At 39.8% G+C, this 20,435-nt stretch overlaps 1 protein-coding gene across 1 annotated transcript in view; it reads left to right on the plus strand.

The window, feature by feature from the left end:
- Positions 1–20,435, plus strand: part of vkorc1l1 (vitamin K epoxide reductase complex, subunit 1-like 1) — a 51,865-nt gene that overhangs the window by 16,418 nt on the left and 15,012 nt on the right. The window contains exon 2 of the mRNA XM_059973196.1: positions 17,150–17,259. Coding sequence (XP_059829179.1) covers positions 17,150–17,259 — 110 coding nt within the window. The remainder of the gene's footprint in view (positions 1–17,149; positions 17,260–20,435) is intronic.

The raw sequence follows: 20,435 nt of genomic DNA on the forward strand, positions 1-20,435 counted from the left end.
CGGCAACGATGAGAATTGAACCCAGGTTGTGCTGACCATTATGCTACCATACCGCCTGTTTAGATGGCCTTCAATGATGTTTTCTGGAACATTATTGAAGGCCATCTAAACTGTACCCAAAAAAAAAAAATCCCTTTATCTATTACTTTAGTTAATTCAACAAGATTCAGTTAGGTTTTCAAATCTTCCCTACCCTTTTAAAAATGACACTCATCAGAGGATTTGGATAAATACACCATGGTTGTTATGGACTTTATAACGACAGTCATAGATGAGTGTGTCCCCAAAAAAATCATTCAGATTCTACTCCAACCAGAAGCCCTGGATGAACAAAGATCTGCTGAGGGCCAGATAAGTGGCATTCATGTCTGGTGAATAATTAAATACAAGAGGTCCAGGTACAACGTCCAGAAAGCCATCTTACATGTGAAGTGGCAATTCTGGCCCAAACTGTAATCACAGAAGAATGCTCAACAGCTGTAGCATGGCTTGAATTTTATCACCTATTATGCAGTAAAACCAAGTGACATTATGTGACCACAATATTTTGTTTCTGGATGAAGTCTCTGCCTTTTATGCCAGTTTTGATTGACAAAATAACTACACAAACTCCCACAGCCTTTGACAATCCTGTGATTTCAGCCTCTGAGGCTGACCCAAGAGCATCCTTCAGGAGGATGAACCGACAGAAAGCATTTGGCTCAGACAGGGTACCTGGCCGAGTACAGAAGATATGTGTTATTCTATAGGCTGGAGTGTTCATTGATCTTTTTGACCTTTTGCTTTGGCTGTCTTGAGGTATACACCTGCTTCAAGCAGGCTTCAATTAAACCAGTGCTCAAGAAGAACATGCTAATCTGTCTCAAGGATAATCGTCAAGGAGCATTTGTATTCACTGTGATGAATATCAACTCTGCTTGAGGAGCAGCTTGGATTGGCTTCAATTTTCCGACAGTCGCAACAGGTCAAAAACAGATGCCATTTCATTGGCTCTTCACTCAGCCCTGGAACATCTTGACAGTGAATATGCATTCATCAGGATGCTCTTCATTGACTACAGCTTGGCGCTCAATACTATTATCCCCTCAAAACTAATCAATAAACTCCCAAGACCTAGGCCTTAATACCTCATTATGCAACTAGATTCTTTATTTCCTCACTTGCAGACCCCAGACAATTCGGATTAGCAACATTTCCACAATCTCCATCAGCGTGGGTGCACCACTAGGCTGTATGCTTAGCTGCCTCTACTCACTTTATATTTCTGACCGTCAAGCATAGCTGCAATGCCATATTTAAATTTGCTGATGACACCACTGTCCTTGGCCAAATCAAAAGGTGGTGAAGAATCAGTGTGTCGGAGAGAGATTGAAAATCTGGCTGAGCGGTGCCATAACAACAGCCTCCTGCTCAATGTCAGCAAGACCACGGAGCCGATTATTGACTTCAGAAGGAGAAAATCAGGGGTCAATGAGCCAGTCCTCATCAGGGGATCAGAGGTGGAGAGGGTCAGCAACTTTAAATTCCTCGGTGTTATCATTTCAGAAGACCTGTGGGTCCAGCACATAAGTGCCATTACAAAGAAAGTACAGCAGTGCCTTTACTTTCTTAGAAGTCTGCAAACATTTGGCATGTCATCTAGAACTTCTATAGATATGTGTTATTGAATATATTGTCTTGTTCCATCATGGTTTGATATGGAAACACCAATGCCCTTGAATGGAAAAGCCTACAAAAAGTAGTGGTTACAGCCTAATCCATCACAGGTAAAGTCCTCCCCACCACTGAGCACATTTACAAGAAGCACTGTCATAGGAAAGCAGCATCCATCATCAAGGATCCCTACCATCTAGGCCATGCTCCCTCTCACAGCTGCCATCAAGGAGGAGGAACAGGAGCCTCAGGACCCACAGCACCAGGTTCAGGAACAGTTGTTGCCTCTCAACCATCAGGCTCTTGAACCAGAGTGGTTAACTATACTAATTCCAACACTGAACTAATTCCACAACCTATGGACTCACTTTTAAGGACTCTCCAGCTCATGTTCTCAATATTTATTGCTTTTTTTTTAGTGTTATTCCTCTTTGTTACCCTTTCTTTGTATTTTCACTGTTTGTGTTATCTTTGCTCATTGGTTGTCCATACTTGTTTGTGTTTTCAGTGATTCTATTGTGTTTCTTTGTATTTATTGTGAATGCCTACAAGTAAATGGATCTCAGGATAGCATTATGTGGTATAAATGGACTTTGGTAATAAATTTACTTTGAACTTTGAACATTGGCTTTCTAACCAGCTCATATTTCTTCAAGTTCTCAATTATTCTGTTCATAGTTATCTTCTCAAAAAAATACAAAAAAAGATGATGGCTAACAACTTAATGCTTTCCTAGCTTTTGTCATAAATGGAGTCACATTTGCATTTTTCTGAGTGGTATTTCCTTAGTCAAGAGAGGTAATGATTTGAGCCCATTTCTTTACTTACCTCTGTCAAATGTAGGGATAGAATCTTTTCGATTTTTGGTCTTTTAATTTATTTTCTTTCCTGCATAACCTATGTGAAGTAATTCCTGATTCATTATCTTTTCCTCTGAATGTTAGAATAGTTTCATTTGAGTATGGCTGGAACAATGATGTAGATGAGAGATTTTAGATTCCTGGGGCAGTGGGGCTTGCAGTGGGGGAGGTGGGACCTGTTCAGGTCAAATGGGTTGCACCTTAATAGGTCTGAGACCAATATAGTAAATAATTTTACACATGGTTGAGAACCAAGCCATAATGGTCCGAACATCAATTTCTCTAACTTCTGACAATTTAACCCCCCCCCCCCCCCCCACCAACTCTCCTTATCCTATTCTGGCTCCCTTCTACCCCTTCTCCTCAACTGACCATTACCTCCCTCTTGTGCCCCTGCTCCTCCCCTTTCTCCCATGGTCCACTCCACTCCGATCTAGTTTCTCTTCAGCTGTGGATAGCAATGCGAGTCTCTGAATAAGAAGTACACAGTATATGGGAAAGTGTGTGTGCAGTGTGGACTGGATAATCATTTCTACCAAATAGTGCATAGTAAAGAGGACATTGGAAGTTCACGGTGTGGACAAGGTGGAGTTATGCAGGGACAGAGCAAGCTGGATTCCGAGCACCAATCAAAAATAATGAACCTAGATCCAGACTGGATATCCGAGCAATCAGAATCACAATAGACAGTAGGTGCAGGAGTAGGCCATTTGGCTCTAGCCAGCACCACCATTCACTGTGATCATGGCTGATCATACACAATCAGTACCCTGTCACTACCCTCTCCCCATATCCCTTGACCCCGCTATCTATAAGAGCTCTATCTAACTCTCTCTTGAATGCATCCAGAGACTTGGCCTCCACTGCCTTCTGGGGCAGACCATTCCACATATCCACCACTCTCTGGGTGAAAAAGTTTTTCTGCGTCTCTGTTCTAAATGGCCTACCCCTTATTTTTAAACTGTGGCCTCTAGTTCTGGACTCACCCATCAGCAGGAACATGCTTCCTGCCTCCAGTGTGTCCAATCCCTTAATAATCTTATATGTTTCAATCAGATCCCCTCTCATCCTTCTAAATTCCAGTGTATACAAGCCCAGTCGCTCCAATCTTTCAACATATGACAGTTCTGCCATTCCAGAAATTAACCTTGTGAACCTACGCTGCACTCCCTCAATAGCAAGAATGTCCTTCCTTAAATTTGGAGACCAAAACTGCACACAATACTCCAGGTGTGGTCTCACCAGGACCCTGTACAACTGCAGAAGGACTTCTTTACTCCTATACTCAATTCCTCTTGTTATAAAGGCCAGCATGCCATTAGCTTTCTTCACTGCCTGCTGTACCTGCATGCTTGCTTTCATTGATTGATGTACAAGAACACCTAGATCTCATTGTACTTCCCCTTTTCCTAACTTGACTCCATTTAGATAGTAATCTGCCTTCCTGTTCTTGCCACCAAAGTGGGTAACCTCACATTTATCCACATTAAACTGCATCTGCCATACATTTGCCCACTCATCCAACCTGTCCAAGTCACCCTGCATTCTCATAACATCCTCCTGACATTTCACACTGCCACCCAGCTTTGTGTCATCGGCAAATTTGCTAATGTTACTTTTAATCCCTTCATCTAAGTCATTAATGTATATTGTAAACAGCTGCAGTCCCAGCACCAAACCTTGTGGTACCCCACTGGTCACAGCCTGCCATTCCGAAAAGGACCTGTTAATCACTACTCTTTGTTTCCTGTCAGCCAGCCAATTTTCAATCCATGTCAGTACTCTGCCCCCAATACCATGTGCCCTAATTTTGCCCACTAATCTCCTATATGGGACTTTATCAAAAGCTTTCTGGAAGTCCAGGTACACTACATCCACTGCCTCTCCCTTGTCCATTTTCATAGTTACATCCTCAAAAAAACTCCAGAAGATTAGTCAAGCATGATTTTCCCTTCATAAATCCATGCTGACTCAGACTGATCCTTGTACTGCTATCCAAATGTGTTGTAATTTCCTCTTTTATAATTGACTCCAGCATCTTTCCCACCACTGATGTCAGGCTAACCAGTCTATAATTCCGTTTTCTCTCTCCCTCCTTTCTTGAAAAGTGGGACAACATTAGCCACCCTCCAATCAGCAGGAACTGTTCCTGAATCTATAGAACATTGGAAAATGATTACCAATGCGTCCACTATTTCTAGAGCCACCTCTTTAAGTACGCAGGGATGCAGACCATCAGGTCCTGGGGACTTATCAGCCTTCAGACTCAACAGTCTATCCAACACCGTTTCTTGCCTAATATAAATTTCCTTCAGTTCATCCTTTACCCTAGTTCCTTTGGCCACTATTACATCTGGGAGATTGTTTGTGTCTTCCCTAGTGAAGACAGATCCAAAGTACCTGTTCAACTCATCTGCCATTTCCTTGTTCCCTATAATAAATTCACCCGTTTCTGTCTTCAATGGCCCAATTTTGGTCTTAATTATTTTTTTGCTATTCACATGCCTAAAGAAGCTTTTACTATCCTCCTTTATATTCTTGACTAGTTTACCTTCGTACCTCATTTTTTCTTGGCATATTGCCTTTTTTGTTATCTTCTGTTGCTCTTTAAAAACTTCCCAGTCCTCTGGTTTCCCACTCATCTTTGCTATGTTATACTTCTTCTCTTTTATTTTTATACTGCCCTTTACTTCCCTCGTCAGCCACGGCCGCCCCTTACTCCCCTTAGGATCTTTCTTCCTCTTTGGAATGAACCGATCCTGCACCTTCTGCATTATTCCCAGAAATACCTGCCATTTTTGTTCCACTGTCTTCCCTGCTTGGGTATTGTTCCATTGAACTTTGGCCAGCTCCTCCCTCATAGCTCCATCGTTCCCTTTGTTCAACTGTAATACTGACAAATCCGATTTTCCCTTCTCCTTCTCAAATTGTAGGTTAAAACATATATTATGGTCACTACCTCCTAATGGTTCCTTTACCTCGAGGTCCCTGATCAACTCCGGTTCATTGCACAATACTAAATCTAGAATTGCCTTCTCCCTGGTAGGCTCCAGTACAAGCTGTTCTAAGAATCCATCTCGGAGACACTCCACAAACTCCCTTTCTTGGGGTTCAGTACCATTTTGATTCTCCCAGTCTACCTGCATGTTGAAATCCCTCATGACAACTGTATCATTACCTTTGCGACATGCCAATTTTAACTTTTCATTCAACTTACACCCTACATCCAGACTGCTGTCTGGGGGCCTGTAGATAACTCCCATTAGGGTCTTTCTACCCTTAGAATTTCTCAGTTCTATCCATACTGACCCTACGTCCCCAGATTCTGTGTCCCCACTCGCAAGGGACTGATGAGACATGATGCACACAAACTGATCTTTCTTGAAGAGTAGGCTCTGTCAGTAACCTAACTTTGTGTGAATTGTTATAGGGTAGGGCACCTCTATAACCCACAGCTCCAGTCTCACCTCATTCAAACACCTGACTCCAAATAGCTTTTGTAGAAGGCATTACACCAGAGGTTCACTTTTTTTTAACCTTGACTGTGATTGTTTAAATAGTGTACTCGGTATTGATGAGAGAAGTGCAATTGTGTGTGTTACTAGTTTAGGCAGATTGTGTTTGTTTATCGTGACTTGGATGAAGGTCAGACCACATTTTATGAGTAATTAATGCAGAAAACCAAGTAATTGTAAAGGATTCACAAACTTTTTCTTGCAACTATATATTGTCCATCTAATTTTCTAATGTTCATAGGATGAAAGAATTCAAGAATTGAAAAATATCTGTCGTGTTGTGGGCATTATTCTTAGAAGGTCCTTAAAACTTGCACTAGAATGTGACTGAAAAACAGTCATATTAATATTAATCTTTGCAAGCAGTACTAAGCTAATTTACTGATGTGAAAAATGTTTTTAAATAAAAACCTGGAAAGAACAATGAGAAAAGAGATTAGTAAACTAAAGTCAAACAAGCATTTGAGGTGATGCCACTAACAAAATTCTGATAGACATTATTAATAGTCCATCAGAAAAGCTTAGGAATGTCAAGGATGCCCTGCATTGGTTTGTAAACATATAAAACTTGTCTTACTTGATTTGAATATTTTGCATGGTGAATTACAATTGCATGGTTGATACAGTTTACATGGTTTTAACAGACAGACAGATGGCCCTTATTGATCCCGAGGGAAATTGGGTTTCATTACAGTCGCACCAACCAAGAATAGTGTAGAAATATAGCAATATAAAACCATAAATAATCAAATAATAATAAGTAAATAATGCCAAGTGGAAATTAGTCCAGGACCAGCTTATTGGCTCAGGGTGTCTGATACTCCGAAGGAGGAGTTGTAAAGTTTGATGGCCACAGGTGGGAATGACTTCCTATGATGCAGAGTGTTGCATCTTGGTGGAATGAGTCTCTGACTGAATGTACTCCTGTGCCTAACCAGTACATTATGGAGTGGATGGGAGACATTGTCCAAGATGGCATGCAACTTGGACAGCATCCTCTTTTCAGACACCACCGTCAGAGAGTCCAGTTCCATCCCCACAACATCACTGGCCTTACGAATCAGTTTGTTGATTCTGTTGGTGTCTGCTACCCTCAGCCTGTTGCACAACAGCAAACATGATAGCACTGGCCACCACAGACTTGTAGAACATCCTCAGCATCATCCGGCAGATGTTAAAGGACCTCAGTCTCCTCAGGAAATAGAGGAGTAATTTAGTAATCCCCATGGCAAATTCGTCAGGTAATTTCAAAGTAAATTTATTATCGAAGTACATTTATGTCACCATATACTACCCTGAGATTAATTTTTTTTGTGGGCATTCACAGTAAATGGAGATTTCATAGTCAAAGGAAGGGTGGTGAGATTCTGTGGGTGCGATAGAGACACCCCTATGGTACGTTGCATCCCTGGTGCCAGTATCAGACCCCTAAACAGTAGTAAGGATATGTTCTACAAATTACAACGGGAGATGGAAAATGCATGATGAAAGATTACTATTACAATAGTCATGGGGGATTTCAATAAGCAGGTAGATTGAGAAGATCAGTTTGGTTCTGGAATCCAAGAGGGGAATCTCTACAATGCCTGCAAGATGGCTTTTTAGAGCAACCCAAGGATGAGCCTGCTAGGGGATCAGATATTCTGGACTGGGTGTTGTACCATGAACTAGAATTGATTAGAGAGCTTGAGATAAAAGAACCTTTAGGGATAAGTGATCATAGTATGATTGAATTCATCCTGAATTTTGAGAAGGAGAAGCTAAAGTCAGATGTATTTGGTGTAAAGGGAATTACAGGTGCATGAGAAAGGAGTTGGCCAGCATTGATAGGAAAAGTACACTGGCTGGGATGATGACAGAACAGCAATGGCTGGAATTTCTGGAAGCAATTCAGAAGCACAGAGTATATACATCCCAAAGAGGAAGAGGTATTCTAAAGGCAAGGTGACCCAACCATGGCTAACAAGAGAAATCAAAGCCAACATAAAAGCCAAAGAGAGGGCATAGAATAGACCAAAAATTAGTGGGAACTTAGAGGATTGGAAATCTTTCAAAACCAACAGCAGGCAACTAAAAAGGTCATAAAGGAAGGTAAAGATGAAATACAAAGTAAGCTAGCCAGTAATATTAAAGGGGATACCGACAGTTTCTTCAGATACATTAAGTGTAAAAGAGAGGTGAGAGTGGATATTGGACTGCAGGAAAACTATGCTGGAGAGGTAGTAGTGGGGGACAAGGAAATGGTGGACAAACTGAACAAGTATTTTGCAAAAGTCTTCACTGTGGAAGACACTAGCAGTAATGTGGAAGTTCATGAACTGTATGAAGTTACCATTACCAGGGAGAAGGTTCTTGGGAAACTGAAAGGGCTGAAGGTAGATAAGTCAGCTGGACCAGATGGTGTACACCCCAGGGTTCTGAAAGAGGTTGCTGAAGAGATTGTGGATGCATTATTAATGATATTTCAAGAATCACTAGACTTTAGAATGGTTCTGGATGACTGCAAAATGGCAAATGTCAGTTCACTCTTCAAGAAGGGAGAGGGGCAGAAGAAAGGAAATTATAAGTCATTTAGTCTGACCTCTGTGGTTGGGAAGATGTTGGAGTCAATTGTTAAGAATGTGGTTTCGGGGTACCTGGAGGCACATGATAAAATAGGCCATATTCAGCATGGTTTTCTCAATGGAAAATGTTGCCTGACAAATCTGTTGGAATTCTTTAAAGAAATAACAAGCAGGATAGACAAAGGAGATTTGGTTGATGTATATTTGGATGTTCAGAAGGCCTTTGACAAGGTGCCACACATGAGACTGCTTAACAAGCTACAAGCACATAGTATTACAGGAAAGATTCTAGCATGGATAAAACAGTAGCCGACTGGCAGGAGGAAAAGATTGGGAATAAAGGGAACCTTTTTTGGTTGGATGCCGGTGACTAGTGATGTTCCACAGGTGGTCTGTGTTGGTGCTGATACTTTTTACGTTATATGTTAATGATTTGATGATAGAATTGATGGCTTTGTTGCAAAGTCTGCAGACTATATGAAGATAGATGGAGGGACAAGTAGTTTTGAGGAAGTGGAGAGGACTACAGAAGGACATGGACAGATTAGGAGACTGGGGAAGGAAGTGGTGGATGGAATACAGTGTTAGGAAGCATTTGGTCCTGCACTTTGGTAGAAGAAATGAAAGGGTTGACTATTTTCTAAAAGGAAGGAAAATACAAAAAACTGAGGTTTAAAGGGATAGACTTGGGAGTGCTTGTGCAGGATTCCCTAAAGGTTAATGTCAGAGAATAAAATATAAAAGAGAATATAAAAGCAAGGATGTAATGTTGAGTTTTATAAAGTACTGGTGAGACCTCACTTGGAGAATTGTGAGCAGTTTTGGGCCCCTTAGGATGTGCTGAAACGGGAGAGGATTCAAAGGTTTACAAAAATGATTCCAGGTTTAAGCGGCTTGTCATATGAAGAGCATTTGATGCCTTTGGGCCTGTGTTCACTGGAATTCAGAAGAATAAGGGGTGACCTCATTGAAATCTATGGAATGGTAAAAGCCCTTGATAGAGTGGATGTGAAGAGGATATTCCCTATGGTCGGAGAGTCTTGAGACCAGAGGACACAGCCTCAAAATAGAGAGGCACCCTTTTAGAACGCAGATGAGGAGGAATTTCTTTACTCAGAGACTGGTGAATCTGTGGAATGTGTTGCCACAAGCAGTTGTGGAGGCCAAGTCTTTATGTATATTTAATGCAGAAGTTGATAGATTCTTGATTGGTCAGGGCATGAAGGGATATAGGGAGAAGGCAGGAGATTGGGTTGAGAGGGAATATGGATCAGCCACGATGAAATAAATGGCAGAGCAGACTCAAAGAGCCAAATGGCCTGATTCTGCTCCTGTGCCTTACGGTCTCACTGTCTAAGTAGAAAGAAACACAGTAGAATCAGTGAAAATCCAAGTCTTCCTGAGCCTGATGGTGTGGGACTTGAAGCTCCTGTACCTCCTTCCCGATGGCAGCAGTGAGAAGAAAGCATGGTCTGGATGGTGAGGGTCCTTGATGATGCATGCTGTTTTTCTGTAACAGTGCTTCTTTTAAACAGATGGATACTTTTTTGATTCCAAAGGAAATTACAGTGTCACAATGGCATTACAAGTGCACAGATAGATGAATATTAGAAGTAAGAACAGAATAACGGGAGGGGGCATCACTATCCCCAGCTATAGGTTGATTCATTATTGAGCCTAATGGCTAAGGGTAAGAATGACCTCATATAGCTCTCTTTAGAGCAGCAGAGTTGTCTTAGTCTATTACTAAAAGCACTGCTCTGTTCAGCCAGGGTGGCATTCAGAAGATGAGAAATATTGTCCAGAATTGCCACAGCCTCCAGTTTGGCTCCTATAACAGAGCCAGCCTTTCAAATCGGTTTATTGAGCCTGTTGACATCACCCATAATACACTTGTAATGCTACTGTGACAATGTGATTTCCTCTGAGTTCAATAAAATATGTATTTATGTATTTACAATAAGCGCTATTGCCATTGCCTCAGTACACCACCACATAGAAGATTGTACTGGCGACCACAGACTGGTAGAACGTGTGAAGGAGAGGCCTGCATACACCAAAGGAATTCAGTCTCCTCAGGAAGTAGAGGCGACTCTGGTCGTTCTTGCACACAGCCTCTATGTTGATGCTCTACTCAAGTCTGTCATCCAGGTGCACCCCCACATACTCACCATCAGTAGTAACAGGGAGCAGTGCAGGCTTAGCCTTCCTAAAGTCCATCACCATCTCCTTTATTCTACTGACGTTGAGCTGCAGATGATTCAGCTTGCACCATTTGACCAAGTCCTTCATTGGGGCCCTGTATTCATCCTCCTGTCCTCCCCTTATACATCCAACTATTGCTGAGTCATCAGGGAATTTCTGCAAATGACATGACTGAGTGTTGTATCTAAAGCCCGAAGTATACATGGTAAACAAGAACTGTTCTCGATGGTTGTGAGGGCTTTACCTGTGATGCATTGGGCTGTATCCACTACTTTTTGCAGTTTTTTTTCCCTTTAAGGGTATGCCATGAACGCCCGTGGATCCAGGAACAGTGATGTTCTGAGACAAGGAAAACTTGATAACTAATGTGTTGTCACATTTTTTAAGAGGCACAACTGATTCTAAGACAAACATGATGGTATCTATGGTCAAAATGCTTAAGCAAAACGCCATACTGAATCTTTTGAGGCAGTAACGATAGCCAAAACAATGGGAGAATACTCTCCCTTTTCACAATGCCATTTATTATCTTCCTGAACAGACAAAAATTTGATTAAACATCCCGTCTGTCTGAAATACAGCATCAGACAAAGTAGCTTTCTTTCATTGTAATGCTAATCTAAATTGAGTTCCGACGGCTGGTGTGAAGCTTGTGTATACATGCAATATCCCAACCAGAAACAAGTTGTGTCAACTGAAGCAAACTTAATCAGACACGAATTTAGCTTGGCAGAGTTTTTTAATTTCTTTGTACTTTTTTTTAGTTAATCTAGCTGCTTCTTGGTGATCAATGGTCCTTTCTTTACTGTCTCCCTGAAGACAAATAAGCAATTTTTTTCCTTCAGTATACCATTCCTAATGTGAACTTAATTGGCAACCTACCAGGTAGAAAATCTATTCTGAAACCAACCCCCAGAGAATGAATATTGATTCTTTTGGCATGTGTGTATGATTTCTTAGCAATGATGTTAGTTGACAGTGTAATTGATTACTTGTAGTTTAGTAGTTTTCGAAAATAACAGAGGTATGTCACAGTCAAGAAACAGAAAGAGGCCCTTTGGCTGACTCTGTTCATGCTGATTCCATTTGCCCACATTCTCTCCATAATCTTGTCCTGCGCAGTTAACTAGCTTAGTTTTGAGTAAATTATTATATGTATATAGGAGTACACAAGGCAACACAAACTCTTCATCTTTTACTTGCAACTGCACCAGTCTCTGCTTCTAAATTTGGACATTACTGCACTTCTTGTAGTACTTTAAGAAAAATGGTGAGAACATCAGTAAACTATTTTGGAGTAAATAATATGACAATTTCTTGGAGTGTATAAATGTGGAAACCTGGCACTTGATTGTTGAATTTACCCAGCTATGCTCTGGTAGTGATTTGTTACAAGCTAGGCACTGAGATGACTGAAATAGGATGGTTTTTTTGGCTGTATTTGTCCACTTTATGTGGCAACTTGACAGTTTGAGCTTTGTATTCAAGTATGAGTGAAGTTTTTATTGCATTGTGGTAAATGATCATTGTTGCCAAGCAATATATTGGCATTGAAGATTTAATTTTTGTTATTTTGGATCACATTTGTTTTAAAAGTTGAAAACTTTTTTAAAAACAATCCAGTTATTGCTGTCAATTAATCTGTGATGAGCTTTTGGTTTAGTAACACCTTGCCTAGTGAACATGAACATAAAAAGGGAAAGTGGGCAAATACTTTCTCCTTGTTTACACATTTGTTTTGAGCTGAGACCCTTCTTCAGGACTGAGAAAGAAGGGGGAAATGCCAGGAAAAAAGGGGGGGGGGGAAGAGACTGGCTGGAAAGTGATATGTAAAGCCAGGTGGGTAAGAAAGATTAAGGGCTGGAGAGGGAGACACCTGATAGGAGAGGACGGTGGACTATAGGAGAAAAGAGAGGAGGGTGGGACGCAGGGGGAAGTGGGGAAGTAATTGGCAGGTGAGAAGAGGTAAAAAGCCAAGGTGGGAAATGGAGGAGAGGGAAGAAACTTGTTTACTGTTAGAACAAATAGATATTCATGCCTTCGGGTTGGAGATCACCCAGACAGAATATAAAGTGTTGCTTCTCCACCCTGAGGGTGGCCTTATCTTGGCACAAGAGGAGGCCATGGTCCAACATGTTTTTATACATATTTCACCAAGGGCTCCTGACAGAGATGGGAATGATTTTTAGATTTATTACCCTTAGACCAATTTTACTGCATTCAGTTTTGTTCCTATCTTAGACTGCTACCCCTGTTCATGCTGAGAAATTTTGGGTTATACCTTCAACTGATCCATCATAAAAATGGCACTTAAGTGACATGTGAGGAAACTATATGAGAACTGTTAATGTGATGAAAGGTGTGTCAGAGGAAGGAAGAACAATAGTAACGTTTAAGAAAAGTAATTCTGTAGGCTTTGAGGTGGGTAGTGAGGCCAAGATATAATCCACAGAATCTGCTCTTGGGAGTCATGGAGTAATTAATGCAGCTTGAAAGCAAGCCCTTCGGCCCAACTTGCCCACACTAAAGATGGTGCCCACCTAGCTAGTTCCATTTGCCTGTATTTGACCATTATTTCTCTAATCCTTTCCTATCCACATACTTATCTACATATATAAATGCTGTTATTATATCTTCAACCACTTTCTCTGGCAGCTTATTTCATGAAAGCCCCAACTTCTGAAGAAGTTGCCCTTCAGGTCTTTTTTTTCCATCTTCGTCTCTTACCTTTTACCTAGGCCGGGGGTTGGCAACCCGCGGCTCCGGAGCCACATGTGGCTCTTTTACGTCTGTGCTGCGGCTCCCTGTTGCTTTGGGAAATAATTGGTTGTGGCGACCCTTTTCCTGGCACATCCGAACCGACTCACAATTAGATAGCCTACAGGGGTTTGTGAGCACAGAGCTTTGGAGCCTCTGTGCCATGGGGGGCAGGTTGAGGGAGGCTTAAAAGTGAGGCTGAAGATTTCGAATAAAGTTTTTTTCCTTCGACTGCAGTTACCGACTCCGTGTCGTAATTTTAGCGCTGCGTGTAGCACACCGCTACATGGTCAGTATTTAATTAAAATGTATTTTATGTTAGTTTGTTAGTTTTTGAAATGTAAATCTAAATTTGAAGATTATGGTGATCTTGTACAATCTAAATAAGACGTTGTGGCGACCCATTTCCTGACACATCCGAACCGGCTCACAATTAGCCAGCGTTCAGGCTAAGGGAGACAGCCTACGGGGGTTTGTGAGTACGTGTCTTTTGCAGCATCTGCGCCCATGGGGGGGGCGGGTTGAGGGAGGCTTAAAAGCAAGGCTGTTTAGTTCGAATAAAGCTATCTTTGACTGCAGTTTACTGACTGCGTGTAGCACACGCTACAACGTGTTTTTATCGCTGGCTGTCCAGAGGGGAGGTGCTGAAACGCTTTGTCGCGTGTCTGGAAGAAGTGAAAACTTTCCTGGGCAGCAAAGGGCTCACCTTTCCTGAGCTGGAACAGCCAGAGTGGCTGGAAAAGCTACACTTCATGGTAGGCATGACAGCGCACCTGAACACGCTGAACACAGCTCTTCAACGGGGTAAGGACGTACAGCCCTGCACATGTTGGAGGATGTTTTGGCATTCGAGTGCAAGTTGACGTTGCTTGCCAGAGATTTACAGAAAGGCACAATGTCTCACTTCCCCAATTTGAGAGAGTTCAAACAAGGTCACGACATGATAAATTCGGAGTATTTACATTCTGCAATCATCGCAATGCAAACATCGTTTGGGAAACGCTTCTGTGAGTTGAGAGAGGAAAAAAACACATTATCCTTCCCCGTCACTCCCCTAAGCATTGATCCATCCCTACTGAATACGACTGCATTGTCAGGTGTGAGTCAACCTGAACAAGTACGATAAATATTTTAATTGCCTATTATTTTACGTATATTCATATGTTTTCATTGTTCAGTGAAATAGTCCTTTTATTTTTCAGGTTGACAGCTGGCTGACGTTATTTTTGGTTTGCTGCTGGCGGCAAATTTAAGTTTGGCGTTTTTCATAAATACAAGAAGGACTCAAATAGACGTTGAGTGTTTTACTTAAAAGTAACCTTCAACCCAACGTCTTTTTTTCGGAGTTCAAAATGTTTTTGTTGCATGCAGAAATGTAATTTCGTTTTCTCTGCAGGAGTTCATCAATTTCATAAATGCAACACATTATAGTTTGTTTATACATAGCATAAAGGCAAAACAAAACGTTGTATGCAGTGTTATTTCATTTTAAATGTCAAACGGGTTTTGCGGCTTTTCTGTGGGAAACGGGTCCAAGTGGCTCTTTCAGTGGTAAAGGTTGCTGACCCCTGACCTAGGCTATCTACTTTGTAGCCCCCCCCCCCCCCCATCCTTGGGGAGGAGATGTCGAATGTGTGTTCACCCTTTTTACACTGTGGTCACATTTTTAGATATGTCTCATTAATGCAAATATCTAATCAGCCAAACATGTGGCAGCAGCTCAGTGTATACTCAATGTATAAAAGCATACAGACATGGTTAAGATGTTCAGCTGTTGTTCAGACCAAGCATCAGGATGGGGAAAAATGTGATCTAAGTAACTGACAATTAAATAATTGTTGGTGCCATTTGGGGTGGTTTGAGTATCTCAGAAACTGCTGATCTCCTGGGATTTTCATGCACAGCAGCCTCTAGAGTTTACAGAAAATGGTGCAAAAAAAAACCCCAAAAAATATCTAGTGAGCTGCAGTTCTGTGGGTGAAAGCACCTTGTTAGAGATGTCAGAGGAGAATGGCCAGACTGGTCCAAGTTGACAATAACTCAAATAACCACGCACTACAACAGCAAAGTTCAATGTAAATTTATTATCAAACTACGTAGTCACATATACAACCCTGAGATTCATTTTATTGTGGGCATACTTAATAAATTGATAATAGAGTAATAACCATAATAGAATCAATGAAAGACCGAACCAACTTGGGTGTTCAACCAGTGTACAGAAGACAGGAAACTGTGCAAATGTGAAAAGAAAGAAATAATATATTAAGCAATAGATTTCAACTACATGAGATCAAGAGTTGAAAGTGAGACCATAGGTTCTGGGAGCATTTCAATGATAGGGCAAGTGAAGTTGAGTTAAGTTATCCCGTTTGGTTCAAGAGCCTGATGATGGTTGAGGGGTAATAGCTCTTCCTGAACCTGGAAGTGTGCAGAAGAGCACCTGGACACACAACACATCAAACCTTGAAGTGGATGGATTTACAGCAGCAGAAGACCACAAACATACACCCAGTGGCCATTTTGAGTTGAGGTACCTAATAAAGTGGTCTCTGAGTGTATACCCCTATGATTTTACATAGCTCCATAATTACCTGTCAGACTCTTGTGTTCCATGTTCTAGTCTGCCCACCCGCTCCCTCTGTCTCAGGCTCTCAATCCTGTCTGGATCCTCTAAATATTCTTGCCATTCTGACCAATTTAATAATATTTCTCCTGTAACAGGGAGACCAAAACTCTACTTAATACTTCGGTGCATACTCACCAGCATCTTATGAAACTGCAACATAACATCCTAACTTTTGTATTCAGTGCCCTAGTTGATAAAGGTCAGCACGTCAAATGCTGTTTTCACCACTGTGGCCTGTAATGCCATTTTCACCAAATTGTGTACCGTACTCCTAGTCATTACAACCCCCTCCCCCCCCCATATTCCATACCACTGCCCATACTGTGACCATTCACTGTATGAGTCCTACACTGGTCTGATTCCCTAAATACAACACTTTGTGCTTATTAAAATTGAAAGCCTTCTGCTAATTTTCGACCCACTCACCTAGTTGATCAAGATCCCCCTGCAATTACTGATAGCTTCTTCACTGTCTATGATCCCCCTATTTTAGTTTCATCTGCAAACTTCCCAGCTATGCCTTGTATAGTTGCAAGAAAAAGTTTGTGAACCCTTTGCAATTACTTGGTTTTCTGCATTAATAATTACTCATAAAATATGGTTGATCTTCATTTAAGTTACAATAATAGACAAACACAATCTGCCTAAAACTATTAACACAAAAGCAATTGTACTTCTAGTCAATACTGAGTATATCTTTTAAACAAATATAGATGGAAAACAAATCTATGGATAATAGTACATGATCATCTTTACCAATTTTTACTAATTCTGTTTTCTGAAATATGACTATTTCCAATTTTCAAATTGCTTTTTGACTATTATTTTAATAAACTTGATTGTATTCTTGTATTTAAAAAAAAAAATGTTTTACCATGGTGGATGTGTAAATCAATCATGTTTCTGTTATCTGTTACTAACAGATGTTCTTGCATTGTCACCTTAAATACTTGTTGTTTGTTCCAGGTGGGGAAGAGGATTTGGGCTAGTTGGAATCATATTTGGAACAGAGAGTGCTTTGAACCAGCCAAACAGTATATATGGACTTAGTTTCTATGTGCTACAAATGTTGTTGGGTGAGTACAATTTACATCTGAAGTAATATGATTCACTTCTGGCCATCTAAGCTTCAATTATTTACTATTGAAGTAATGTCCCCGGAGCAATTACAATATTCATACAAAACCTTTTTGAGTGCGGTAAGAACTAGGAGTAGGACTCAATTGTTGTGCTATTCAATGTGACCGTGACTGGTATGTCCCTGTCCTCATTTTCTCTTCTGTGTCAGATTACCCATATTCTACTGAACTCCAAATAAAGAAATAGTTTCTTTAGCATTCTTTGATAGAATAACCATCTCAACTGGGGAGTCTAGTGAATCTCTTTCCAACTGTCTTGAATGCCAATATATCCTTCCATAAATCACCCCAAATTATATTTTGATAGAACCTTGCAAAATCAATGGAGAATACTGATGTTTCATCAAGTTATTTTATTGGGAAATAAACAAATCATTCCAAAGGCTATCCGTTGAAGTTTGTTTCCAAGAAGGAGGGTTTAAGTAGATTGTGTTGAGTTCTGCTTTCTAGTTTTAAATTCCCACATTAATAAAGTGCTTATTTTCTTGATTCTTGAGAACAGTTTGGATTCTAACCCAAAAAAAATCATGGCAATCATTTTGAGGAGTTACTTTTCAAATTATTAAAATTATACCACTGTAATTTTTAAACCATGCATATGTTTAGTAAATGCTTAAATTGTGAAAAGATCTGCTCTGCATAAAATTACAATTTAACATTCGTCAATCTATTTGAGAATGTTTCTATAGTGACTGAAAGCTTATTCATTTCAGTTACATATCCATACTTTCCTACTGATTCTGATCCTTCATTCCAAATGTTAATTTCAAATTAATTGGATCTCTGGATTATTACAAACGTAGAAAAAAACTGCTAATATTTCTGATATTAAACAAAATTTAAAAATGGTTATGTGCTTTATAAAGTTGGCATTTATTAGGTCCAGTTCTATTTTCACTTGCCAAAAGCCTCAATATTCGGCAATATGATCTATTTCTGTAAATGCAGCATTTTGCTGATTGACGAATATATTTACCTCAAGGCTGGAGTGAAAGATCATTGTAGGTTTACTCTGCCATTTGTTAGCTATCTGTATACCAAATCTACAGATAATATAAAAAGACTCATAAACCAAAACTAAATTCAAGGACTGGTCTTAAATTGGGGTTGATATCTCAATGCCCTTCTTTCAGTAAAATAGTCCAAATAGTAATTACCTATGAACTGGGTAAATCCTGCTTAGTGATGATAAAATACTTGATCCAAACTAAGATGGCATCTGTTTGGAATGTTAAACTGAAAATACATATGCTTTAATTTAATGTGGGGAAAAAAACGACTAATTTGGAATTGTGGCCTTTTATATACCAGTGATCTTGTTGACCAGTTTTGTTATTACTGAGTAGAAAGGTGCATTATGAAAAGCTCAGTACATTATTACAACATGTTTCAGTTTGACAATATGGTGAATAAAAGATGTAAAATCTTAATAGGAACTTGTTTGCTTGAAGTTACTCTTGTTTGATTCCAAAAAGGAAATTATTTTCTCCAATGTGAAATTAGTATGTTTTATTTTTATGGAGTTTTAAAGTATTTTATGGCTTCTTGTGATGGTACTGCAGTACAATTTTATATTGTGTTCGAAATTAATTTAGTTCTACCTGAAACCAAGGTCTTAAATCCAAACAAAGTTACGAAGCCTGAGTTGGTAGAAAGGGAAAATACATAAAAGCAATAATGGAGAGAAGCAATGGTTAAAAGTTAATAAATGTGTTATGTATAGAAAAAAACAGGAAATGAGGTCCAACCATAACTAACAAGAGTAGTTAAAGATAGTATGAGATCAGAAGAAAAGATTAAGTTGGTGAAGAGATTAAAATGGTGATTTTTGCCTAATATCATTGCGGCAAATGTTCAGTGTTTTAAAAAATTGTAACATATTGGGCAGCCATAACATAGATATATGAAAGGGAAACTCTTTCAATATATGGAACTGCATATAATGGCAGCACAGAAAAGGTAGAATAGAAAAGGGAATCAGTGGATGTAGAATATTTAGACTACCAGGCAGCCTTCAGTTAGGTGCTATATAGATAATGAAACAAAATGTAGGGTATATAGGATTGACAGTTATACACTAACTCGGACTAATGAGGGGAAAAAAAGCTCTATTAATAAGCAACAGGATTTAATTTCGACCATTAAGCTGATGGAAGCCCTTAAAGCCAAGAGTGACGATTTTGAGAATCGGTCCAGAAGACAGAACTTACGTATACTTGGTCTTCCAGACGGCATAGAAAAAGATGACCCTTCGAAATATTTTGCTCAACTTTTAAAAGAAGCGTTTCCGACGATTTTCCCAAATAACCCTCCTTTATTGGATCGGGCACATAGAATTCGGCGTCGATCACCGAGTGCTACAAACAAACCTTCGGTGGTAATTGTCCGGTTCCATTATGTACATGACAAAGAACAACTTATAAGAGCAGCTCGTCGAGCAGGAATGATTAAATTCAAAGAATTTTGCTTCCGCCTGGTCGAAGACTTTAGTCCTGACCTTTTAAAAAGAAGGCTTCTTTTTAAACCATTGATGGCTGAATGTTATGAGAAAAATCTGAAACCTGCACTTCTATACCCTGCGAAGCTTCGAATATCTCCGTCGAATGCTCCACGACAGGTTTTCATTTCAACTTCAGAAGCGAGAAAATAACTGGAGGAGAACTTCCCTACTGCTACGGTCACTGGTCTCTAATAAATGAACGATTCTGATCGTGTAAGATGGTTCTCGATCTCTTAAACCAGAATTAAAATCTGGTTATTGGTGTAGGTTCATCCTATACTTTATACTTAAGTTAAAGTGTGTTTTCGTCATATTAATTGTTTTGCCTTATACACTTTAATCATTTAACTACATACTTGTCCATTAACTTTGTTCCTTCGAAGATATATTTTTAATTCTTTGAAGGTGAATTTTTCTTTGATTAAGATGGTGGTTTTTTGAAAAAGATTTTTGGTTTTGCTTAAGATGGCGATATGTTTTTATTTTTTTCGCCTTTTTCCTACAATGCATCGCTTATCATAGCTTAAATATTTTTTGTTTTGTCTGGGCTAGAGCCCGATTTATAATTTTTTTGTGATTATATTTTTATTCTTTTTACAACTAACTATACTTA

This window comes from Hypanus sabinus, chromosome 6 (genome assembly GCF_030144855.1).
Source record: "Hypanus sabinus isolate sHypSab1 chromosome 6, sHypSab1.hap1, whole genome shotgun sequence".
Lineage (NCBI taxonomy): Eukaryota > Metazoa > Chordata > Chondrichthyes > Myliobatiformes > Dasyatidae > Hypanus > Hypanus sabinus.